This window comes from Thunnus albacares, chromosome 22 (genome assembly GCF_914725855.1).
Source record: "Thunnus albacares chromosome 22, fThuAlb1.1, whole genome shotgun sequence".
In the NCBI taxonomy this organism is placed as follows: domain Eukaryota; kingdom Metazoa; phylum Chordata; class Actinopteri; order Scombriformes; family Scombridae; genus Thunnus; species Thunnus albacares.
Genome location: NC_058127.1, coordinates 25,966,210 through 25,992,371, shown reverse-complemented (window position 1 = coordinate 25,992,371; position 26,162 = coordinate 25,966,210). Strand labels below are relative to the sequence as shown.

The 26,162-nt window shown below is 39.7% G+C and overlaps 2 protein-coding genes across 5 annotated transcripts in view; both read right to left on the bottom strand.

Annotated features, from left to right (window-relative positions):
• The window catches only part of mta2 (metastasis associated 1 family, member 2), a 30,669-nt gene extending 21,804 nt beyond the window's left edge, over nt 1-8,865 (bottom strand). For 2 of the 3 annotated variants that reach the window (XM_044341244.1, XM_044341246.1), the window contains exon 1: nt 8,437-8,865. In XM_044341244.1, the coding sequence (XP_044197179.1) occupies nt 8,437-8,464 (28 nt within the window). In that variant the 5' untranslated portion in view covers nt 8,465-8,865. The remainder of the gene's footprint in view (nt 1-8,436) is intronic. The other variant, XM_044341245.1, reaches the window with a different exon arrangement.
• A 2,038-nt stretch (nt 8,866-10,903) lies between these two features.
• The window catches only part of eml3 (EMAP like 3), a 55,310-nt gene continuing 40,051 nt past the window's right edge, over nt 10,904-26,162 (bottom strand). For both annotated transcript variants that reach the window (XM_044341229.1, XM_044341230.1), the window contains 15 exons: nt 25,310-25,376; nt 24,912-25,022; nt 24,312-24,407; nt 21,748-21,882; nt 21,200-21,338; nt 19,938-20,089; nt 19,697-19,822; nt 17,357-17,488; nt 17,162-17,229; nt 16,453-16,541; nt 15,917-16,014; nt 14,491-14,578; nt 14,290-14,388; nt 14,075-14,205; nt 10,904-11,789 (listed from right to left, as the gene is read on the bottom strand). In XM_044341229.1, coding sequence (XP_044197164.1) covers nt 11,583-11,789; nt 14,075-14,205; nt 14,290-14,388; nt 14,491-14,578; nt 15,917-16,014; nt 16,453-16,541; nt 17,162-17,229; nt 17,357-17,488; nt 19,697-19,822; nt 19,938-20,089; nt 21,200-21,338; nt 21,748-21,882; nt 24,312-24,407; nt 24,912-25,022; nt 25,310-25,376 — 1,738 coding nt within the window. In that variant the 3' untranslated portion in view covers nt 10,904-11,582. The remainder of the gene's footprint in view (nt 11,790-14,074; nt 14,206-14,289; nt 14,389-14,490; nt 14,579-15,916; nt 16,015-16,452; nt 16,542-17,161; nt 17,230-17,356; nt 17,489-19,696; nt 19,823-19,937; nt 20,090-21,199; nt 21,339-21,747; nt 21,883-24,311; nt 24,408-24,911; nt 25,023-25,309; nt 25,377-26,162) is intronic.

The following is a 26,162-nucleotide window of genomic DNA, read 5'->3' as shown; positions in this document are numbered from 1 at the left end:
CTGGGTTCTGTCAGTAGAACTTAATAAGTACAATGAGCCCACAAGGCGCCAACAGGCCTCAGCCTCCATCAAATCCAGTGCTCTTCACAGCCCATCCTGCAAACCACAAGTAATCCTCCCCACACACAGCCTGCCTGTACCTCCACTGAGCTCTTATTAGCAGTGAAATCAATGTGGCAGAGGGGGAAAGAGATCAATGAAATATGGTTAGGATGGATTGTACAGGAGTTACTAAGCGAGATTAAGGTCTCAGACTTTGTCCATTGCGCCACATCAAATATCCTAAAGTCCAACTGGACCGAATCCAGAAGCTAAAATGATTTTCCTGTATTACTGGTTCAGGTTTTGGGCTCTGGCATGAATAATATGTGTGCAGTCAGACATGTAGTTCTACAGGTCACATCAAAAAAGGTCAAGAGGCCAGTAGGCTAGGCCAGAGCATCATGGTGGTGGCATGATGGCCAGGCGATCAAGCGGCGTGCAGTGCAATCGACATTCAGCTCCACACATGCAGCACATATCCTCAAACAACGGCCTTAGTTCAGTCAAACGTAAAACTGAGGAAATGTAGGATAAAGCAGGTCTGTCAGTAGAGGTGGGAATCTTTGGGAATCTCAAGGGCCAAGTCAAACCAAGCTGTGTTGACTTTGGTTTTCCATTACCAGATTCAACACGCCGAGGTTGTGCCGAGTCCCTCCTGAGATGGACCATCCCCGGAGTCAGGCCGAAGAGTGCCTGACCCGCCTCCGAGGGGGTTGCGGCGATGTCTTGCTGACTGCGGCCAACCGGTGACAACCCCCCCCCCCCACCCCCATTTTCCTGCTTCTCCCCCTCAAACAAGTGTGTGTTGTAAGACTCTACTCATGTCTGTGCTGGAGACCAGAGAGAAAGAGGTTTTTAAAAGCCTCTCTGTGTTCACTTCTCAGTACTTTTGTAGCTTCTAACTGAATCTCTGTGGTTTGAAGTTTAGCTTCTCTCCTGTGTTGCTGTTTGTACTTTCAGATATCTGCTTTATTTTACTGTTTCCTCATTACTTTTAGCCATATCTGAGCTGTGTTAAGTTACTGCTGATGAAAACACTTCCTGCTGCCGCTTCATATTAAAAGCTTTCCGCTGACAAACTAACGGAAGGCTGTTATTGTGAAGAATTTATAGGAAGTTAAATGCGTTTATCCACCGTTTTACAGCCGTGATGTATACAACCCTGCTGCTTTTTGACTGAAGACAAGCACGTCATCAATTAAAGTTAAAATGGAGAATAAAAATACACTTAGATATGCGGGTTGTGTAAACAGCTGTATTGATTAACATAGAAGTGAACTGGACAACTGAAAAAACGCGGCTGAGACGCATTCAGTGTAGACACAGCGTTAGTCTCTGAGTGATGTATAAAATATTAATATACTCCACGTTCATCTCACAAAGGTAATTATTTAGTCATTAAATCAAAAATACACCCAAATGCTTGCCTTCTTTGAAGATGAACTACAAGATATCTCTAGCATGAGTGCGCTGTAGACTGTCTGGGTCCGCACTGCCCTCACACCATTTTCCTTCGGTCAACATAACGTTATCAACTAACATTTAGAAAAATCAATTTTTAACACTTATGAATCAATTCAGAATCGTAAAAGATAAGAGTCACGATTCTTATACGAATGGATTTTTTTGACCCAACCCTCAATCTGTCAGCCTTAACTTTACAACAGCAGAGATACAGACAGGTGACAAATTAAAAGAAAAAACCGTAACAGCTCTGGATGCTTGACCCCTACAGTGAGGTGGCTCTGTTATGCTTTGAGGGGCATTTTGCTGACATGGTTTGGGTCCACTTGTCATCTCTATAAGACACCACGTGAACTGAAGGACAGTGGGGAAAGGGCAGAGAGAGAATGTGGAGGCTGGCGGTTGTAGTAACAAGTTAAATCCTGTTACAAGCATCAGTTCCAACACTGTCAAACACTGAGTGAAGCCTGTTATGACGGTGGTGAAGTAAACCTACTGTGCTGGGGAGATAATGTAGTCAGTCAAGTGTGGTGCAGTAACAACTAGTGAAGATAAAAACACGGAGGACACATTAAAGATCCCACCTGGTATTAACATGCGATCTTCATCTGGATATTTCATCTGCATCTGTACACTGTACCCACAATCTGAAGAAAAACATCTGGACCAACAAGCTGAAAAGGTCTCTGCCTCTTCCTGCTGTCTAGAGCTGCCTGTCAAAAAAGCTGCAGACCAGCTCTTCCTCTGCAGAGGACAAATAAACAAGAGCTAATACAACACTTTCACATCACTCCACTTGAGATGCCTCATCTCCGCTTCGTTTGTCAGCTCTACCTACCTCATTTGCATATTGAGCTTATGGTTTGAGTCATCAGGAGCTGAAATGATTAGTCGATCGAAAGTAAAATAATCGGCGACCATTTTGGTTATTTTCAAACAAACACGCCGAGCATTTGACGCTTCCAGTGAATTGAATATTTCGGGGTTTTGGACTGTTTGTCGGACAAAGTGGAAAATTTGAAGAATAATGAATAATCAATTAATCCCCCCCAAAAAAATCAGGTCAGTCAAAGATGACATAATATTTGGTTACAAGCCTACAATCATCAGTATAAAAGATTTGTAAAAAATTGACAAAAAGGCACCAGCCTGTGCATGGGGAGACCTCCCATGGTGCATTTCAGTACAAAACATACAATCAACAAGCTTAAAATTCTGTTTTGTGCACCACTAATAATAACAACAATAATAATAATAATACATTATTATTATTAATATTATTATGCATAGAGAACTTTTCAAAACCAAAGTGACAACATGCTTCACACATCTAACTCAAATGAACAAACCTTATGATAAAACAGATGATGACAAGTGAAAGCTAACTATTAAGAGTTTTTTTGAAAACTGATAATAACTCCAGAACTTTATTTAAGGCCCCTTTTTGCATTTGAGATGAATTTGGCAGCTGTGACGCTGTGCTTGGATCCCAAACTGCAACGACCAAGAATTATGAATTCACTACAGCTCTGATCTGCACCTGACTGGCTTCTTCTTGACAGCTATGACAGATGAGACTCATCATGGGTAGTGGATTTATCATTCAGTCATTACCGACAACAAACTCACAGCACTAAACATTGGTTTTCAGATATGTGATATATATATATATATATGATATACGTATGGATTTTATTTCATTTTCTGAGGTTACTGTACAGACATATTACAATATTCCATTCTGACCACAATGCTCTTATACGAATACAAATCGTCTCAAATGGCTTAAATTAGCCGTTTAATGTAACACTACAGTGAGGCTGAATTGCATTTGTAATTCTAATCTTATTTGGTGCACATTAGTGAGTGATTAATGCAAAACAGTTGGCTAAATTGATTATTTAAAAGAGGTCATGCTACTTTGTAATTGCTGGATTTTTTTTTTTGTTCTTTTTTTTGTAAATAGATACTAAATATGGCTTCATAATATCAGCTGAAGGCAGCTTCACCTGAGAGATATCATCCTTTTAAAAAGCTCTTATTGATCCGACCTGCGAGTCATTTATCAGTCGTCATGCTACCATCACAGACACAGTGCTTCCTTGTAGCTTTTTGATGCAGCTCTGCACAGCAGTGTGGCTTCACGTCAAGCTCCATCTGGTCCTCCCACTAGCAGGGACAGAGAGCCTCAGGAGGATATCAGTGGGTTTCTGATGCATCACCACAAGCAAGAGATGGAGGAGGAAAGAATCCAGACAGGGAGAGGATTTCTTGCTCTACTTATCACACTTGATGGAGAGCCCGACCAGAGAAGCATCACCTCCTTGTTCACAGTGAAGGAACACAACATCACCACATTACATCACAACGCTGGCTGAGACACCAAAAAGGGGGGATTTGCACTCTCATGTGCCTGACATGACTGATTCTAGCTGTAGAGACACAGTGATGGTGGAAGGAGGGACTTGTTTTGTTATATTCAGGCTGTCAATCTCTTCTTCTTCTTCTTCTTCTTCTTTCCCAGTGGGACAAATTACAGAATGATCCTGTTTGACTAGCACTGAAGCCAGCTGAGTGTATCAGTGAGAGAGAGGGGGGCTGACGGATCAATGATCCGGGAAAGACACACTGGACTTCAGAGGGTTCAACCCGTCTACCCTTCTGTAGACAAAAACACACAGCTCAGCTTAACCTGACACTTTGGGCTTGGCATAATCATGTCGCCTGTGAAAAAGAGACCAGCTGGTATTATGTTAATGCATGTATGTAAGTATCAGTGGGTCTGAGAAAAAAAAAAAAAAAAAAAAAGATCTGAAGAGAGAAAGCGTCTGCAGCCGTGTTGTGTTTGTTGTGGACGTATGCGGCTGGAGTGGCGCAGTGTGCAGGGTGCTTGAGGGTGAATGAAGAGGAGGAAGCCCTTTGACTAATCTCTAGGGAAGATAATGATCTTACATGCAGACTGAACACTGTGTGCTTCTGGAGGACTGGTAATATAGGCACTCACTCTTACAGAACTGCATGCACCGAGCCAGCTGCAACAAGAGAAAGCAAAATCTATGGACACGTGTCCCGTAAATATCAACTCATTCTGATAGATTCATTACTGGTAGGGCCTATATTACTCATAACATTTGTTTCACTATTGCTCCTGCATTATACAACCCAACAACTTAGCGTTGTTACTGTGTGGGCTAGTTAAAAATCAATTTGAGCGTCATTACATAATCATATGCTTGTTGCTAACACTAACTTGACTATTACATGAGCTAGACTTAGTATGACATGAAACTCCACTGCACACACATGATCCAGCGAGGGTTTTTTTTTGCAAAACAAAGTGCAACCCAGCAGCTTCCAAGTGAACGTATCTTGTGCAAAGTTCCCTCCTAGATGCCTGTTGAATGTGCATGAGAGAGGGACATCACATGTCCTTTACAGTACGAGGGAACAGCGAACCTCTGTATCCGTGCATCTGCACAGGCCTCACGCTCACGCTGATATCTGCCCACATATTTACATGTGTCTTTCATGTGTGCACGAGACAGCTGTGTGACATTTACCGAACCAGAAATGTACAGGAGACTGAGGTAACCCTGTTTGGAACTAAAAATAATCGACAGGATACAGTTGTTTGACATCAGGAAGAGAAATGATTCAATACAAGACTATAAATCTGACCAAACCTTCAAAAGTTCAGAGTGTGAGAGTGTTGATACTCAATGCTACAGTCAGGTCAGTTGTCAGAAAGTTTCAATATTAAATACGCAGCCCTGAACAGGAAAACAGATACATACGGTTTGAGGAAGAGTTTATTCAACAGGTCTGTAATTTCCCTAAAACCTCTTAAGTAATTTTCTAGAAGGCTTCCTGGAAAACAACAACAACAAAAAAAAAAAACCCAACATAATTTGGAGCTAAATATAAGAAAAATAAACAGTTGTTGAGTCCCATGACAGAAAAGCTCCATGTAAAACGAAGCAAATAAGAACTGTAACGATTAGTCGATTAGCCTAGCCGCCAACTCCTAAATTAATCAGCTGTTATTAACACTGTCTCTACTGTACCTAAAGTTAGTGTAAAATAACAAATATCAGCTGCCCCGCACTGTCAACACTTCAGGAAAATGTATTCCATAACTATACTCACCAGGCATTTCATTGCTGTTGCAGTAATGTATAATAGTGTAGCTATTCAAAAAAATGTATCAAACATTGACGGTGTGAGGAAGCTGACTTTTGTTACTTTAATTCATCGCTCAGCACAGGCTCAGGCGTGCAAGGATCACTTTTCTTGTGATACTCCCCATAAATACATAGTAGGAATTTATTAGGGGATTATTATTATTATTACTATTATTATTAGGAAATTACAGGGCTGTAAAATAAAGCTTTACCACAATTTGTTGTTGACATTTTCAACTTGAGGTCTGTACATTAGCTGCTCTGTAAGCCTTCTTCTCTACATCCCTGCACAAATATGATATCATGCATTTTCACAAAAATATAACTCTGCCTTGAAGGGCCGGGGAGCCACGCTGACCAACACTACCTGCTGGAGCATCAACACACACACTGATCGTGAAAGGATGTGAGTGAGTGCAAGTATGGTGGTGTGATATGGAGTCACTGCCAACAGATGCTCTTGTCTGCAAAGCCATGTCTGCTGTGCATATAAGAGGAAAATAAAACAACATGATGCTCGATGCAAAAACAACACAGAGGAATACAACCTTATAACACACACGTTTAAATTTTAATTCCAAAATTACTGACAAAACCCGACTGTTTACATTGAACAAAAAAAATGATGGCAGCATATTTTGCAGAGTACTGTTTAATCACCATGACCTAAATAGCCTACAGGCTCTTATGTGACCTTACACAGCGGTAAGCCTGTCACACTGTCTCACTGTCAATTCAGCCATCTCTGCCGCCCCAAAGCCAGACTCAAAGAAGGTACACCAAGTCCTAACATCGTTACTGATGCTTATAGACAATAAAATGTTGGTCACAAACACTGAAAAGACGAGGTGACATATCAACACCCACAGTGAAGTACAAGTACACTTGTCTCTGTAGCAATCGGGATCGATGAAACTGAAAAAAAATAGTGGAGGCAAGCTAGCTGACAACTAGCCGTCTCTACCGGAGTTTTGCCTCTCTCCACAATAATGGTGACTTTTAAAAACCCGATATGAGCAGACGAGGCGAGGTGAAAATGTTAATGAGACTGCCTGCAATCTTATACTATATCATATAAACACCTGACATTTCACGAGGTGCTGTGAAAGTTAATGTAATTAAATTGTGCGGAGATAAAGTAAGCGCTACATTATGCAAGAAGAAGTCTAACTGCCATTGAAACTGTTGCACTGGTAGAAAGTTAGTGTTAGTTCAGCCTTTTCTGGAATTAACACAAAGTTATCCGACGTGTCTCACTTGGCGGTGTTTCGTATTAACAAATGGCTAATGCTATATGGAGAGGTATTAGTAAACTAAACATTTAGCTAACCGTTAGTATCACAAAAACATATAACCACAACGTAAGGCTTAGCTCACAAAACTTAGCTATCAAAGTTAGCTGGCACGGCTAACGCTACTCGTTGCATATGAAGTGATATGGCGGAGGCGATAATGAAATTAACCCACCCCGCTGACAAAGCTAGCCGGTGTTTCGGTTTAATGAGTGACCGTGTTAACTGGTGACTTTTAGTCGAATGGTTGCCCGTAGTGACGGCAGCTGTTGAAAACCTGAATAGAACACATAGGTGTCCTCCTAAGAGCCTTTAATTTTACTTTAATCAACTTTAAATACACATTCATTTGTGTTTAATATTTATGCTAATCATCATGTAACTTAAATTGTGCTCAGCGAGACTCAGTAACGTTTCTTATAATGTGGGAAACAAATGGTAGCCTTTAAGTTGGCAGTGCAGCAGCCCATCTTGGGATTTCATACCGTTATCCTCAATCGGAAAGTGGCCAATATTCAACCAATTAACCTGTATAATATCAAAGTCCTCATTACATGCTAGCTGCTTTGCTAATTTATATTTTCCCCGCATTAAAAGTAACTTCAAGAAATGTGTATACTTCTTGTTGGCGACACCGTTTAATTTACATACTGTAGATGAGAAAAAGGAAAAGCAAACAGGACCAGACGAAAACATACTGTATTGAACATTCAATTTAAAACAATTCAAGGCTTTCAGGCTTTTCAACAGCTGCTGTCACCACGACAACCACGGACGCATTAGGCTGAAAGTCACCAGTTAACACGGTCACTAGTTACACCGAAACACCGGCCAGTTTTAGCTAGCGTTAGCTTCCGTCGGATGCTGGTCTCTCAACGGCAGCTAGCTTCATGCTGTCTGGCATTGTGTTCACCTCCAGGACGTTACCATATGTACCGACTCCATGTCAGAAAATGAGTCAATTTACGGTTGCTTCGCTTACTTACAAACCAGTGAACTGTTGTATCCATAAAGCTTAATTTATTTTACATTAAATGCCAACTTTCAGAAGTGGTTCACACTGCACGGCAGCCTCCCGCCGACGGGGTATTTTGGTGGAGGAAACTACTCGGGATATCACACCAATCTGTTTTAAAAGTTGATATTTTCAATAAAATAAAATAAGATAAAAAATACACACTGCTTGGTGTATCATAAAATTATCTATGCCGAGTGCAGGAGTGGTTCCGGTTAATTGCAACTAAGTCGAAACTGAGCCATACTGTTGGAGTTATTTACATTTGTATTACATTGTTGGATGTTTTAATAGATTTGACGCACGTACGGACGCGAGGAAACAGCTAGCGTCGGTTAGCGGCTAACCGAACAGACAGCTAGCGGCTAGTTAGCCACCTTGCTGCCGAAACGAACAATCACGTTGTTGGGGGGGAGTCTTAAAAATGTAAAACATTCCTTACCTCCCACTCGGTACATGTTGGCCGCCATTCTCTCGTAACCTTTATCAAAATCAGTCCCCGGGTATTCCCCGCTTGGGTAGAAAAAGGTCGATGGGGATCTATTTTATTCCTTCATTTATCGTAGACACCCCCGCCGTGAAACAAAGCCGGCTCCGGGCACAACAAGCCGAGCTGTGGCGGGTAAAAAGTTGAAAGTTTCCGTTAGTAATGTTCCGGAGGTTATCCCCAAAAAATACAAGTCTTTGTTTTCGGTCCCTCCGACGACCTTCCTCTCCTCTTCCTCACTCACTCACTCATTCACACACACAGCTAGCCTGTCTCTTACTCCACTCTTCCTCCCATCCTCCGCTCCCAGCTTCATCCTCCTCTTCTTCACCTCCGCTCAGTTCAACACACACACACTCGCACACAAAAAACACACACTCACTGGCCCCCTTCGTTCGTGCGGAAATCGTCATCTTCGGAGGCTGTCGGCAATCTCCGGTATCTGACAATTAACTTTTTCTTCCGACACAGGTTTAATAAACAACTTATTTTTTTAAATTTCAAATACAGACACACTTGCAAATGACCGGAGGTGGAGAAGTAAAAATAAATTTAATAAACAGATACAAAGTTTAATAGAGAACTGCTAAAAGAGGGAATACGGTTTACATAAAAATATAGTCCCCACATATTGCAAGATGAAGACAAAGCAGGAAATTGGGAATGTAGACACACACACACACGCACACACACACACACACACGGCAGCAGCAAACTCCAATGGAATCTTTATTATTATGAGACATGTAACAGGCTATAATAGTAGGAATAGTAATAATATTAGTATTAGCAGTTCCACAGGGACTGAGCTACGTGAGAGTTAGTTATTACTCTTATCCACTAACACTCAATGTGAGAGAATTATGACTGAAAGCATTGGTTTACCAACCTTTTTTGTATTGTGACCGCTTAAAGTAAAATCATGTCCACTTGTAACCCTTAGTGACAGGATGTATGTGTCTATGAGCTGTGATCTGTCATGACTGTGAAGTGTCATTTTTGTTTTTCAGGTAGTTTAATTTGAGTAAGTATGGAAGCCCAACTCCCAGAAGAAAAAAAAAGATCAAATAGTAGGAAAGACGAAAGTAAAAATATTCACGCTGAGTCAAAATTATAACCATTTGAGTCAAAATTATGAGATACATAGTCAATATTAGGAAATAGTAAGACACAATTATAACTTTTTAATATAAAATTGTGAGACAGGAAGTCACAGCAGGTTATAGTAGTAAGTAAGTCAGATTGGAAATAATTTTAGTTAAAGTGTTAAAAATTTTTTAGAATTATAATAATTGACTACTAATAGTGTCTGAGCATATTGATTTAAAAAGTCAATGCCTTGACTTAGTATTTCATTTGTAAATTTAAAACATGTTTAATGAATAAATATGAAAATATATAATCAGAATGTCTTGTTAGCATCAGTACGGTGGGAATAGTGTAACATTTTATCTGATATGATGTTTTTTCATCATTAAGTTGTGTGTTATATTGGTACAATATAAAGTTGCAATACAGCTTCAACCTGCTATCTTCTCTACTGGACTGCTATGTTGGAATTTTGTCGTTGCTTTTTTCCTTCTTGTCTTTTTTTTTTGTCTGCAATTACTTACAAATAAATTTCAATAATATTGACTCAGTATCTCATGATTCCACCTTTTTAAGTTAAAAGTTTGATTTAGAGACAAATAATTTTGAATTATCTCTTAATTCTAACAACATTGTACCTTTGTATCTCAAAAATTTCACTTACCGACTTACCGATTGTATTTTTATTTTATTTATTGTCAACTTTTCATCTACTCCTCACATTAAGCTTGTGATCCCTTGAGAGGTAGTGTAGGACAGTAAGGAAGTACGTTTACTCACATATTGTATTTAAATTTTGAGTATTTCCATTTTATGCTATTTGATACTTCAACTCTTCTACATTTTAAACGGAAAAGGAACTTTTTACTACACTACACAACATATAATCAGTTCATAAAATATGAATTGTTACATATTGAACTACACAGCAGTATATAAAGCAGTTAAAATGAGCCCCATCTTTCTAATTGTCTATCTCTCTCTCTATATATATATCTATATACATACATATATGTGAATGTATATTTGACTTTTGATACTTTATACATATGTAGGTTTGTTGATAACACGTGTGTGCTTGAGTATTTTCTTTATTGCATAACTTTTACTTATAACAGAGGTTTCTTTTCATATTGTAGTACTCCTACTTTCACGTCTAAGTTTCATTAACATAACTGAAATAAGAGCAAAATCCCACTTTACTAATGGGGTTCAATCTGAAGTGGTCTCTGACCTTGGACTTGTAGTGTAAACTGGAACTGCAGTTCCTCAACAAACAGCACAGCATCCTGGAGCAACACTGCCCACTAGTGACATTTGACACACAATACAGTTTCCAGTCATCAGTTATTTATTAGGAGATTGACAGATGCAACATCACAGTATTCCTGACATTCTTTTAAATATATATAAAACTGTACTAATCATTTTCAAGTGTACTGATCTACTAAAAATGAGAAATTAATTAGTCAGAAATGCTGAGAGTTGATTTGACGTTTGAAAAGGTTTGTCACAGTCTGTCTAGCGCAAGCACAAAAAACAGCTTCAATATTAGCTCAGATGTCAACCAAACATTTGAAAATATTAAAAAATATATAAAACATTATGTCATAATAAGGCAATTATGATGGCGCACGCCACAATGCAGAACGAGATGGACGTGAAACTAAAACACAGGAATGTTCACTGAAACCAAAGTCTTTGTCACCACAGCAGTCAAGTCATGTTCTGTACCAGCAAACATATGACTTTCAATGATCTTCTCCACATGTTCAACAGTCTGTGCTTATGGTAAGTACATCACACTGTCCAGTTCACAAGGATTAAACATGATTACAGAGGTGCATAAGTGTACATTTAATATGAACATTCCTCCTGAAGAGGATTCCTCTACATGTTCTGTATGAAACTGAGGCAGCAGTGGCACCCGAGAGCCAATAACAGGCTGCCGTCCACTGACTTACACGCCTCTCTGGCTGTGTGTAAAAACTTCCCTCTCTGTCATGTCGTTCCTAGCTGGTGGCAGGTTCCGGAGAGCTGGTGGAGGTGGATGAGGCCGAGGCGAGTCTCTCCCTGCTGCCGCCCGCCCCGCCTCCCATCACCCTCCACTGAAGGATGCAGGTGTCCTTGCCGCCCATGGAGAGCAGGTGGGAGTCGCTGTGGGTGAAGCAGACGTTGGTGACGTGGCTGCCGTGGCCCTCATACCTGTGGCTCGGTGCCTGGCGGGAGAGAGAAAGAGGGAAGACTGTGGATGAACGCACCGCTAATCGAATTATTGTGAAAGCTGTAACTCCATCTGCTCTGGAAAAAAAAAAAACAACAGCACCCCCCCTTCATTTGTTTGTGATGTAAATGAATCCAGCAGAAACCAACCAAAACCACTGTCATCACGCAGAGCAGCTGTCAGACCTGCTGATGAAATCTACATGGAAAGGATCATCAGCAGATGACATGTATAGACCTGCTGATGCAGAACTGGATTTATGTGTATTAGCAGGTAATGATCAACAGAACCATACAGGTAGCTGCTGTAGCTATGATGTAACTGACACGCACTGCTCAAAACATGAAACTACACCCACACTCCTCACATTTGTCACTTTTCATATTGGTTTTATTTGTTTGTAAAGCACTCCATGGTCTTGCAACAGCCTACATGTCTGACATTCTTGCGATGAATCAAATTTAGAGTGTGTCTTTTATGGATTTTACCCTTTATTAAAATCTATTTCTATCTCTTTCATTGCTTTTATTTTTACATTTTTAAAAATGTAAGCAGTTAGAATTGCACTAGCCTGTGTAAAAGCTGCTGTACAAATAAAAGGTTGAAGTTGAGGCAAGTCAAATGCTGTTCTATGTGATAAGAGTGAATTACAGAGAAGGATGTAAACACAGTTCATTTGGGGAATATAATTAAAGCACCATACGGCCTGATTATGTTCAACACATCTGTCTGGAGTTGCAGTGGTGCTATGAAGGCAGGGAAATGTAACGCTTTAGGGTGGAATGGTGGAAATGAACAAGTCAGAATAGCTTTGGAATGGAATTTGCATGTTTTAAAAACAGATTCACTGGCAGGAAGTCCAAATGAAATAAAAGGTAGTTTTGAGTGTTAATAAAATACACTTTTAAGACAGTTCTTAACCTCTGATAGTCTTTTTTACCAGCTGCTGTCAAGTTGCACAAAGCAGCTGGATTCAATATGTCATCATGAGGTAAAATAACAACTTGTGGAACATCAGTCAGCTTATCCTGCACTACACAACATATGTAGTGAATCTGCTGAAGACTGGTGAACAGTTATTGAGGATGAACCTCAAGAGTGTCTGAATATCAAAGCAGGGTATCAGCTCCGTGAAAAAACTAACACTGCTTTGGTGACTAAGCAGATCCATCAATGTACAGACACAGTCACTGGATTACTGTAGAAAACATGATGATTATAAGCCAAGATGTGAGGTTATGAGAAGCTGCTACTGCATGTGATTTCTAAGCGGATTAGTGGATGTTTATCCTTGATGGACAGTATGTCCTGCTGATTCCAGCTGCAGTTATGACACTGAGAAGAAGTGCAAATGTTGCGTCAAACTGTGTAATCATGTGATAGGTTAACTAAGTGAAAAAAATATCACCAATTCAGAGCCTGTTATTGATTGATATAATAAAGTCCCTCTCCACTCAAATATGTGTTTTTGCTTTTTGTTACTTCACTGTGATGTTGTTCTCTTCTCTGTGCTGAATGATGTTTGTTTTCACATTCATCCGCTGAAGAAGGAATGTTTCTCTGTGCTCACCTTAAAATCTGTTTAAAACTTGTGCCTACATGCATGACTTGTGACATCACAACTTGTCTGGAGCCCAATACTGGCCTCATATGTAACTTATAAAAGGATGATGTGGAAACTTGAAGCCTCCAGCGCACATACATTGAGAATGGTCCAGCAGCAAAACTTTTGAAATAAGCAATATTTACATATTCAGGAATGAGAAGGAGTAGAATTTATTTTAAGAACGCAGTAACGAGGTAATTAAAAAAAGAATTGGAACATGGAGTATGTCTTAAAACTGTCAAGAGATCTTTAATAATAATCATCACTATAACTATAAATCACTGGAGGTTCTCTAGCTGGGACTGTTGTACACTGTGATGCACAAGTATAATTCTACCTTAACTCTTCTGTTGGGCTGAATCTCCAGATAGAACATTACTAAATCACTAAATCTGACCTGGAGGCACATGAGGAAGGCAGTGATGATCTTGTGGGCTTTCTGAAATGCCACCCTCAAAGTGAAATTATGCAAATCATTTGAGAAATTAAACGTTGCCATTTACAATCTACAAGAAAGGTGACTATGCTTCACACAAAGAATAGAAAAAGTTTGATTTTCAGATGTGACGGACAAAAACTCACCTCCAGTTCCATGTGACGAACCAAAACAGGTTTTTCTACTTTCTTTTACGGAAGCAGTTAAAGAACAATGTTTGCTGTGAGATGAGCTTTACCTTGGGTTTAGGACAGGGGTACTGGAAGAGATGGACTTTACAGAAGTCGTCAGCCACTGCCACCATCTTCTCATTGTGAGAGCGACACAGAGCGTTGATGTCTGTGCCGTCAGAGCCCTCCAACCACACACCTGGAGGACCACAGCGACACAGTCAACATCCTCATTTTCACTTCCTGGCACAAATGTTTGGAAACTTGAGTTTCTATTTCTTACCCATGACGTGGAAGCCCAGCACGCAGGTGTAGGACGCCCATTCTCTGTCTTTGCTCTCAAAGCGATTCCTCAACAGTTTACAGCCTGCAGCAATGTCCCCTGTCAAAACACACCCATCTCCAGTCAGATCAGTAGATAAGATGTGGACAACTTCAGTTATATTGTCTGAGGATGTAAATACGTGAAGATATATTCACTCACAGTAAAGGATCTCATAGTCGCCTGAGTTAGACATGATGTACTTCCCATCTTTGGACCAATCCAGGTGAGTTATGAAGCTGGAGTGGCCCTGAGTGGACAGATGGAGAGATTTAGTGTCACTGTAAACAGTTTTAATCATAGAGTGCATTATTTGATATTTTTCACTGTCAATAAATCCCATGAAAAGAGCAAAACCAATAATGTGTTAGTCTGTCTCCTCTACCCTGTCTGTGGCTCTCAGCTCAAAGACCACTGGTTCCTACTAGTTCTGCTCTCCAAATCCCGACAGCTGGATTAGAACCATGAAAGCAAATTTATTTAAAGGTGCAGTGTGTAGAATTTAGTGGTTTCTAGCAGAACACACTTGGCAGAAATGGAATATAATATTTATAAGTATGTTTTAATTAGTGTATAATGATGTGAAAATAAGAATCGTTGTGTTTTTGTTACCTTAGAATGAGCCCTTTATATCTACATAGAGCAGGTCCTCTTCCACGGAGTCTGCCATGTTGCACCGCCATGTTTCTACAGTAGCCCAGAGCGGACAAACCAAACGCTAGCTCTAGAAAGGGCCTTTTGCATTTTTCGCGAGTTTCATGGCCACCACAGGTTCTCCATGCGCTTGGAAGGGGGGGGGGGGGTATTCAGTTGGTTGCAATCTGCAACCTCACCACTAGATGCCACTACATCCCACACACTGGTCCTTTAAGTTCATGCACTATGTAAGCAAAGTGAAATATTTAAGATGCTAAACTAGATTTTGACACAGGGACCTTCTACAAGGCACAATATATAAAAATACATAGCAAAAAATGTAATATAGGGGCGCCGTGGTAACACACATCATACCCCTCTCTCTACCCATGCTTCCTTTCTCTTTCTCTCTGTATGTTCAACAGTTCAAAAACAAAGTATGGTATACATAAAAATGCAGGACAGGTGATCTGGGTAATCTGGGACGTTTGGGGCTTCTGGGCAGTAGCCATGTGTATCATGTGTTTTAAGTGAACAAGCAATGCCTGGTGGGAAAAGGGAAGGTGACAGAGTGTAGCCAATGTGTTGCATTAGCCCAGTTGCTAACAGTCTGTAAGCAGAAAGCCTCTGATCTCAGATTTGCAGGATCCACATTTGGCACTTTTCTGGTAGCAGGATGGTGTGTGTGAGATTGAGTCAAAAGAAACTACAGTGTAGAATTCATTGTTGGTTTAGCTCTTTTCAGAAATATAGAATATCACCAGACTTATCCTTTAATATTCCTGTGTTATTACATAGGAAGTGGTAACATTCACACGTATGATTTGTTTATATTAGCAGCATTAGCAGTCATATGTACCATGACTGAAAAGGCATAAAAACAAACTGCACTTACAGAAAGTCAAAGGAACAAACGGGTACTTTTAGATATGGATTTTGAGATTCAACTCACGTTACATTTCCCAAAGCGAGCGTAACGTCGGCCACTCTCTGTCACATTGTAGATGTAGATAAAGTTGTCATGAGATCCAACAGCTAAAAAGCTGCCATCTGAAAACACAAGAGGCAATTCACAGAGTAAAGGGGATTTCCATCACAGTTTTCTCTTAGGGACATATTTTTGGATTTTATTTGTTGCATGTCCTCTCTCCTCATTTCCTGTCACATGTCTACTGCCTACTATTGAAAATAAAGACAAAAATGCCCGAAGAAATACTTAATTTTTTTTGTTTAATCCCTCTAAAAAAAAGATTAAAGACAATCCCTTCTAGTTAGCTTTTTAGATTTCATTGACTTCTGAATTTTGAGGTCACCAATAAAGAAATACAGCTCTAATGCAGGAAATGGTGGACTCTTTTAAAAGATGATCCAGTAATTCCACATAGAATCGATTCCACATTTGATTGTGGGGTTATTGACACGGCGTGACCTCTGTGTTCATAATTGTGAAAGTAGTTTGACGACAGAGTGCAGGCAGTGAACTCTGACCTGGTGAGTATCTCATCACAGATAGCTGCTCGTTCCCATCGGTGAACTCAGAGACAACCTCCCTGGTCAGCAGGTCAAAGACCATCCACCTGTTACAGAGATCAACAGGACAGGAGACGTGTGTCAGTTATGATAACTGCAGATGACGTGTTACATTAAAGGTAGAAGTAGAAGATAGGCCTATTTGTTTTCTTTACAACAGTGACAGATTGATATCAACCTTGCGGTTGTGTGTTAAAGCTGCTATTATCAATATTTTTTTCATGATAATAACAATGGGTCAGATGACTATGTGTAATGTGAAAGGTGTCGCTCATAGTAATGAATTATCACCACCTCTGCAGTTCCCCTCAGCTCTACAGAGCTTTTTACTGTTTTTCTGTCTGCGTCATGCGTTAACCTAAATGAACTGAAACAAAAAAACAACAACAAAAAAACGAGACTGGCTCTGTCCAAAGTTAAAAAATACGCCTACCAACACCTCTAAAGCTCCCTGATTAACACATTGTATCTTGTTTTTTTAATCTGTACACTAACAGAAATCTAAAATGTGTGGTTTTAAGGGGAGTTATATACTGGAACTGCATCAAGTCTTTATGCTAAACTAGGCTAACCACGTCTTGATTCCAGTTCCATGCATAACACACAAACATGAGAGTGGTATCCATCTTCATCTGTGTAATATGTAACTCTAACTGCATTGTTTTACCTTCCTGTGCTGAGGCCGACTGAAACCACCGATCCAACTGGGCAGAAATCAGCACACAACCCATACTCCTGCCAGAGACACACAGGACTAGTTAACACATGTGTGTCATCAAGGTGTTTTATTCAAATATCAGTACTGTTACTTAGCGGTGAATAGATTCGGTGCATAAAGAAATCTAGGATCAGTGCATCCTACCTCCAGAGTGATGCCCCAGTCCAGCTTGTGTTCCTCTGTGTTCCACAAACACACCTGCCTGTCATGACCACAGGTGAGGAAGATGTTCACAGAGGGATGTGTAGCCAGCCCCCACATCTCATCTAAATGACCCTGAAACACACACACACACACACATATAATGAAAATAGATTAATAAAATGCTACTTCCATGCATCAGTGTCAACCCTACTCTAAATGCTGCATATTGTATTTTAGGTGAATGCATCACAAGTACACACTCAACAGGTGTGAATGACCCAAAAAAAAGCATGGAGGATGCCTTGGCAACAGCTCATTAGAGTCACAAGCACAGGTGTATCTTTGCGCTGGTACCCAACACCAAGCTGGGTGTTTGTTATGAATGATCTGATAACTCTCCATGTTAAAGCTGGATAAGATACAGCATATATATGTGTGTCAGGTTTCACTGCAAAAAAACATTCCTAGTGACTTTGGTGATATTTTGAGGATTTGCGTAGCCCTTAACCTCTTTGGTCCATGACAAGGAATTTCATAATCTAATGACTTATGTCAATGACATTTGCTGTGCTGACTGATATTCATAAAACCCAGAGAATGATGATGATTTTGGGTGACTCCCTGACTTTTCCTCTAGCACCACTATCCTGCCAAATTATACAAAAAGGATGCAATTTTAGACAACATGAGCTGTTCTTTAACACCACCCTCAGGCTAAAATATCAATATTGCAACCAAGATATCTCATATTCTAACAGGCATATTCATACTCCACAAAATAAATTAATAATCTCATTGGATTTACCTCTGGCACCACCCTCAGGACAAACTTTGCACTTTTATTCCAACTACTGGTATTGCCCGAATAATAACAAAATCATCTGGATGTTGTTCATTCTGTCTGTGGGGTGTAATGATCACTGCGGTCTCTAGGCGCTGCCTGCAAGCCTTCAGAATCTTGCTTTCTGTCTGAAAGTGGTTTCAGTTTCCCACTGATAAAATCATATGTGGGCAGGAAAGCAAAATTCCATCACAAGTGGCCACAGGAGACTACATGCACCCAGTGAAATGCTTTCTGATGCCAGCTGTTGACTGAAATCTGTGGGATCTACGCAGTCTGAATAAATGTGGATACAAAATACTGAGATTAACACGTTAGGCGGACATGGAAGGAAAATGAGTTGTGACCCACACAGTCATTCCAATCTCTGTGCAGTATGTATGTACTCAGTAATTTTTATGCCAATCATGTGCGCAGAAAACTACAAATGGGAGATTAATATACTGCCCAGTCTTATTCTGAAATACTTTCCTGCCCCTGGTTTACTGTGTATCAGTAAACCTGGGGCAGGAAAATATGTAGCACATACTGTAAAAACAACAGTATTCTGACTTTAAACTCAGAACCCAAATAAATTTTTCACAAGTGGCTCTAATCCTGTTCTGTACCAAACATATTTAACTTAGGTTTACAGAATAAAGAGTTTAAGTTACAATACACAACATTCAGCCACTAGATGTTGCACTATAACACCAACATCTCAGACCAAGACAAATGTGTGCGTCGTTTACTCAATAAAGTTGGGAAAAAAAGAGAAAGCAGTCCCTGAACTGACAGCTCAAAAAACTCAGATCAAACTGTCAAAGTAGGCGGCGCTGATCAAATATGGATCAAGATTCTGTTAGTGCGTTGCCTGTTTCTCGCTGCAAATGTTTGCAGAAACATATTTTAGTATACTGTTTAGCTGTAATTTGAGAAAGTCTGTGACGCAGCCGCCATCTCTGGAAACAGACGCGGAGGAGACGGAGGGACTCACATCCACTAACATGCACTAACATGAAAGCACGACCAGACCGGCAACCAAAACAAAGAACAGAGAAGCTCAGATAACAACACACAAAGAAGGAGTGTGACTTCATTCTCTGCTCAGGCAACAGGACTGCTGTTATGTCACTATATCTTTACATAGCAAATAGTTCTTTGCTGACATCTAGTGAGGCTGAATATCGTTTATTGCATCTTTAATACACTGCAGGAATATTCCAACATTTTGGAAAATACACATTTGCTAACTTACCAGGAAGTTGAGGAGAAGCTCGATACTTATATCTGAGCAAAGCAAGCAGTTTCCCAGTGTTTATGCTAAGCTAGGCTGAATAGATGACCTATCTCTGAAATGAAAAATATCATCTCATCTAACTACTGGTAAGAAAGTAAACAACTGTATTTACCAAATTGTTGAAGTGCTCCTTTAACACGGTACTTGCAATAGAGTTTAACAGCTTCAGTGTAAAAATATCCATTCCAAAAAAACTTGACAAACCCCATTATGTGCATACCTGCACTATAGCCACAAATCCGTCGGAGAAGGTGCCTCTGAGGATAGCATTTCTGGTTGTTCCAACTAACAGTTCCTCCCCATCCACATCTGTAATGGTGCGGACTGCCCCAAACTTCTCTGGAATCTGGACAAATATATCACATAAATCAACAAGGCTTGATCTCAAATTTGAATGTACAGCTCTCTACCAACACACACACACACACACACACACACACACACACACACTTTTGGTTCACCTCACACTCTCTCTCAGGTGCCAGGTCAGCGCTCCAGCGGATGATCTTGCGGTCTTTCCCTCCTCCACTGAGCAGAGCACCACCCTGCAGGGTGCACAGGGTGAACACGCTGCCTTCGTGGGCTCTGGTCTGTCGCATGATCTGGAAGGTCTCTGTGAGACACCAAAGACATATTCAGCTGGTTTATCAGTGCGGATAGAGAGTTGAACGTAGGCCAAAAATTTTGTCAGTTTTAAAAATAATTTATATGAAAAGCTAAAAGTACTAATACCCTGAAAAAATTAAATGACTAACTGAAATATAAATGTAGTATATAAGATTTTTTCAACTCATAATTTGGTTTAATTTCTGAAATTTGTCTGAATCCAGTTTTTCAGATTTTGTGATTTGTGACATTTCATATACAAATACAATTTTTGTTCCTAGTACAATATCTATTTTGTTGTCTAGATCTGCTTTTCCTTCACAAGATGGCAAGCAATTTCCCAATTATATATTTTTATTGTTTCAAAAGGTATGTTTTCAGTTTCCAATGTTATTGTTCTTTAACTGATTTTGGGCTCTCTTCTGGTGGTGGGATCATCTAACAGGTGAGCACAGACTGAAAAAAAAGTACAATTTCAAATAAAAAATGAAAATAAATAACAAAAATTGTCCATACCGACAAAACTAACTCATCTAATGGTTCCTTAGTAGCTGTTCTGAATTTTCAATAATAGCACATGACCTTCATCAGCAGATGGATTTGCCCAGTTATTATGGAAATACTGATGTTGAAATTTCCATTTTTAGGGAGCACTTTTCATCCATTTAGGTTTAACATACTCTTATTTGCTTACTTTTCATAGTTTTATTTAGATTTTAATTTCATTATTTTTTCCAGGGCTCAAGATCAGAAGGTCAAACTCTCAGTTTCATTTTAGCATTTCATCTCATGTCTCCCATAGCTGTAGGTCAGACAGGTCTCTCGGATTGCAGAAGATACTTCCTCATTTTACTAGAGGTAAGCAAGCAATCAAGTGAATTTCCCAAAATGTTAAAAATAACAATTTCCTTTGATATTGGTACAATACATAAAACAGTGATTGGCAGCTTCAATCCAAAAGTGGATTTGAATCTTCAAAAACATATTTTTAGAGTTCCTAGTAAACTCAACAACACTAATCATGAAGCTTGAAAGTATGCCTCGGTTATTTGGTCCCCATTTGTCTACAAAGGTGTAGCTTCATTGTACTGAGTGTGTTTGGGTCTCCAGTACTGACCTTTGGCTCCTTTACCAAGAGTTTTGATATCTGCTGCTGATTTTCCCCACGTCAGGATGTTTCCCTCAGAGTCTCCAGTCAGAACGTCTCCAGTCAGGCTGAACACAAAGCACTGGATGAACTTGGGCTTCTTGTATTTCTGAATAGAAAAAGAGTATTGTTTTCAGAACAGTGATTTGATCTATTTTTATTACTGGTTTAAAAATAAATACTGGATTTACTCTAGTAATAACATATTTCAAATCGACATGGAAGAGTCCAATTTAAATCAGATTTACTTCTTAGATTATCTCAGATTGTTAGTTTATTTTTGGATTTGCACAATATTTGTATTCTTCAGAATTCATTTATTTCCTCTCAATTTTTAGTTCTCTTTGTTCATGGTACCTACTTCCCTTTTTGCCCTCAAACTGAGGAAGCTGAATTTTAATTTCATAGTACATACACAGACAATAAGGGAACTGACGTGAATTTAAAGATAGAAACTGGCATAAAATTATTTGTTGTCAGGATAAACTGACAACAAGATAAACTCTGGTGTGTCTTACCCCAAAGATGCCTTGTTTCTTCATGAACTGTCCTGCGCTCAGTGTCCAGAAGTAGACATGGGATTTACCACAGGTGATGATGTTGGTACTGTCACTGGGGTTGAACTCCACAGCAAAAACAGCCTCATTGGTACTCTGGAACACAACGCTAAATGATTACTTCATCAGTCGAGCCTTTGTCACATGGAAACATGAACTGAAAAACTCTATAAAGCTGAGGGGAACTACAGAATAGGTGATTATTTTCTTTGGGTTCATCTCTACAAATGACTCCTTCCACATTACACACTGTCATTTGATATTATGATATAAGTATTGATTGTACACACTTTAAAGCTGCATTAACTCATTTTTTTGGCCACATGGGGGCAGAATTCCATAACGAACTGAACATCACACACACACACACACACACACACACTTGACATATTGTGGCTTTACATAAACATCCAGCAGATATGGAGCAATGTTAGCATTCATTTGCGGTCATGTATGTGTGCAGTGGGGTTGTCAGAGCACTCTAAACCCAGGAATCAAGGTTGATAAGAGCACTGAGACTGAACCTAAACAGTTAATTTGTGGGCCATAAAACAATTAACTAAAAGAGACTTAATAGCTCTGTAGAGCTGAGGGGAACTGCAGAGTTGATCTTCACTATAAGCTACTTCTTTCACATGATTATTTTATTATTTCACATATTCATTGTGAATATAAATAGTGCAGCTTTAAGAGCTTCAGAATGCACTTCATGCATCTATTTAAAAGGTGCACTAACCAGTATTTTTATTTTAAAAAAATGGATCAAATGTATGTGCAATGTGAAGGAGGTCACTCTTCGTGAAGAACCCACAAGGGATTATCATCCAACTCTGCAGTTCCCTCAGGTTCACGGTTCTTTTTAGCATCTTTTAGCTCATTATTTGTTTTAACCACCTGCAACCTCCTTTCCAGCAGCAGCAGGTAGCAAAAAAGCTCTGACAAATCTGCTTTACAACTGTTTGCTAACACTGTAACATGTTAGTCGTAACAACCATGGTGAGATGATTGATTAAGTGAAAAGCTGAAAGTATAGCAGATGCTGAGTTTTCAGCTTGTTCTGCTGCCCCCAACTGGTCAAAAAAAAAACAAGAATTGCTGCTTTAAGTTAAATTTGTGCATCTTGTATTTTCTACAGAAAACCTGATGAGAGCAATGACGGATGTTTTTCTTGAGATGTTTTCTTGCAACCAGACAGACACACAAGATGTAAACTATACATACAGTACGTACAGACAGTACAGCAACATCGTCTCTACACAAAAAGCTCTATTCATGGGCGTGCTGTAAAGTGGCATATGGACTATTCCACTGCTGTGGAGAGGGGAAGGGGGGTATAATTATCTTGTTCCTGTTGGATGAACTTGTATGTTTATACAGTGTGGGTCAGTGCTGGCCTTCAACACCATGCACACTGGACGCTAAGTTCCAGAAAATATAAGTTCTTGCACAAGCCCATTAAATCCTTGACTTGGGATGATATACAAGTTCAAACACCCTTCTATGCATTCCCATTACTGCATTAGAGAACATACAGACACACACACAGACAGACAAATTCACTGTATAAAATATTTACACTGTTGCCATGACAGCAGTGCTGAAACTGCTTGCAGGGAAGTTTTGGGATAAAAGCCCATAAAAGCATAGCAGAGACACTACCGCCATCTTTCTCCCCCCTTAAACTCTCCAAACAGACCTCCTTTATAAAAAAAAAAAAGCATCTACACATTAAGCATGCAGCCACGCTGGGCATCTGGCAGCAGAACAGCATATCTGTCAGTGTTCACAGTTCTGCAGCCCGGGTGATCATTTTCACTGAAGGATTCCATTGTTCCGATATGGGTTAAGCATGGGAGTATGAAACCATTGATGGTGACTGATATCGTGATAATTTCATAAATGTCAGATGATGTAAAGCCTATTGAAACTGTAAAAGTATGCCACCCCAGAGGAGTCAGAATGGCAATAAAACCTGTTAAAGGAACAGTATGACATTTTGGGAAGTGGGCTCATTTGTTGTTCAGAGTCAGATGGGAAGTTTGACACCAGATCCAGCTCTTTGTGTCCAGTACAGCGATAGGTCAAAGACGTTTAAAGACTAGAAGCAAGGTGTACTGCTAGCCTGCCTCTGTCAAATTTCTGAAACGCCATTTATTTTTTACCACTACATTATTTTTGGCTACATGAGGGAAGGGGAACACCTCAACAAGCTGAAAACACATCTGACATATTATCACTTTTTTTGTTTTTTCTTGCTCATTTTTTTAAAAAGTATCCATGTCTCTATTATCAAGCTATCATTTTATTATTGTAACACTGTAATATTCAGTGTGGTTGGCCTGTAGTAACTTGACAATACACAGTAACAGGACTTCAAACAGTGTTTCTGCTAGGAATAAATCTGGTGATAAGTATCCCTACCATAGTAAAGGAGTTGGAAAATTCAGTGACTGGGAACATAATGTAATCGCACCTAAAGCCTGTTAAGTTCATTTACACTTGACCATAACCATACTGTTCTTTACCTTGACCTCTGCATGCTTGGTCCCCTTGTTGCAGTCCCATACTGACAGCATGTGTTCATTAGAATCATCAATCACACAAAGGAACGCTCCAGAGTCCTGAAAACAACATCCCAAATGAGTAAAGGCCAGTTAAAAAAACATGGTAAATTCACTGTAATGTACATTTCCACAGTCACTAATTCCACCAACAGTCATGTCATACTCACCACTCCGCTGCTCTCACTTTCTTTTTGGAACAAAAATACTATCTTCATTCACTGCTACTTTGCCATTTTTTGACAATGTTAAGGTGCTGTCAACGAAAGTCAATACTACTTGTTGATTTTTCATATTAAAAGCCTAACAGGAAAGAAAAGAATGGAAGATTTTTCCAGTGACTGTAGCTTAACAGCAATCCAAAAACAGCATAGTTAAAGCAATGGGAAATAATTGTTGAAAAGGAAAAGCAGCAGAGTGGTGTGTATGACATGACTGATGGAATTATGCTAAAAAAGGTCTGTCTCTAATATAAGCCTATTTCAAATAAAGGTCTGATTCTCTCAGCAGTTGAGGTAAATAAAGGCTATTATTTGAGACAGCATGTTATTACAATCAACTCACAGCAAAGGAAAATGCAACAGATCCCACTCCTCTCTGGAAGGTTCCCAGACCGATCTGCTGCAGGGTGACCAGGGTGGTGGAGTCCCAGATATGAACACAAGGCTGTAGGGGCTGACACACCACACACACGCACACACACACACACGCACACACTGCCTGTTATTTTTGTGCAAAAATTCAATACTTTTTTTGAACTGGTCGTAAAGTGGATTAGACTGCAGCAAAAGACAGTATATATGCATTGGGGTTACCAGGGAGATTCCAACTTTCATAGCAAATTGGTTAATGAATAAAAGCATGTATGCTGCATGTGTAAGTAAGGAAATACTGTATATAGTATTTAATGATGTCAGACTTCTATTGAGGATCCAACAGAATGGTATCACAGCAGTAGATACCTTGTCTTTATCCACCCCTGCTGTCTGGCCAGATGCCACTCGCACCTTGTCAGGATGGATGGTGAGACTGCAGGAAAAGCAAAACAAATGTCACTAAATAAAAGGAAGGTGTTATATAGGGCTTTTGAACAAAATCCTGTTCAAATATATTACCTCATTGCAACATATCACTATATGGGATTCTATCCACTATGGCAAAATGTAGAAAAGTGTTCTTACAGTCAAGTGCAGATATTTTTGGTTGTGTTGGCTCTGTTCTCCAGCACTTGGATTTAAAATGACTATAAAGGTTAAAGCTCTGACTCCCAGCTTTAACTTGAAGGTGTTCATAGCCACTACAGTTGAATAGTGTAATTATAGCCACTTTTAAGCACAGTAGCTCCTCAATTTTAAAGGAGTAAAAACAATTAAACAAATTGAAATAAATCTGAATGAAGTGATACATTTAAAGGTACACTATGCGGGATTTTCCTAAAAAACAAAGTATAGACTCTTACAAAAAATGATCCTCTCATCATCACTTATGACCCACTAGAAGTGTGTGGCAGTGTATTTATCTGCAGAGACTCTGCCCTCTGCTTGTATTTTCTTATTATTTTGCTGTGTTCAGGATACTTCTGGGAGTCAACCTTTGGGCCGTGGGTGTGTAGCCCCCAGCCAATAACAGTGGCAGGGTGTGAGGTTGGGCCCTTAGCATAGTGACCAGGTTACATCGCTGTCTCTGTCTCTCTCCTCTGCTCCGCTCTGCTCTCATTCTCTATGTCATGGATGTATAAAGACCTTCAGGTATGTGTGTCTGCTTGAGCGAGGGCGGGGCTGAGCTTGTATAAAGGTGTGCAGAGGTGTGGGTGTG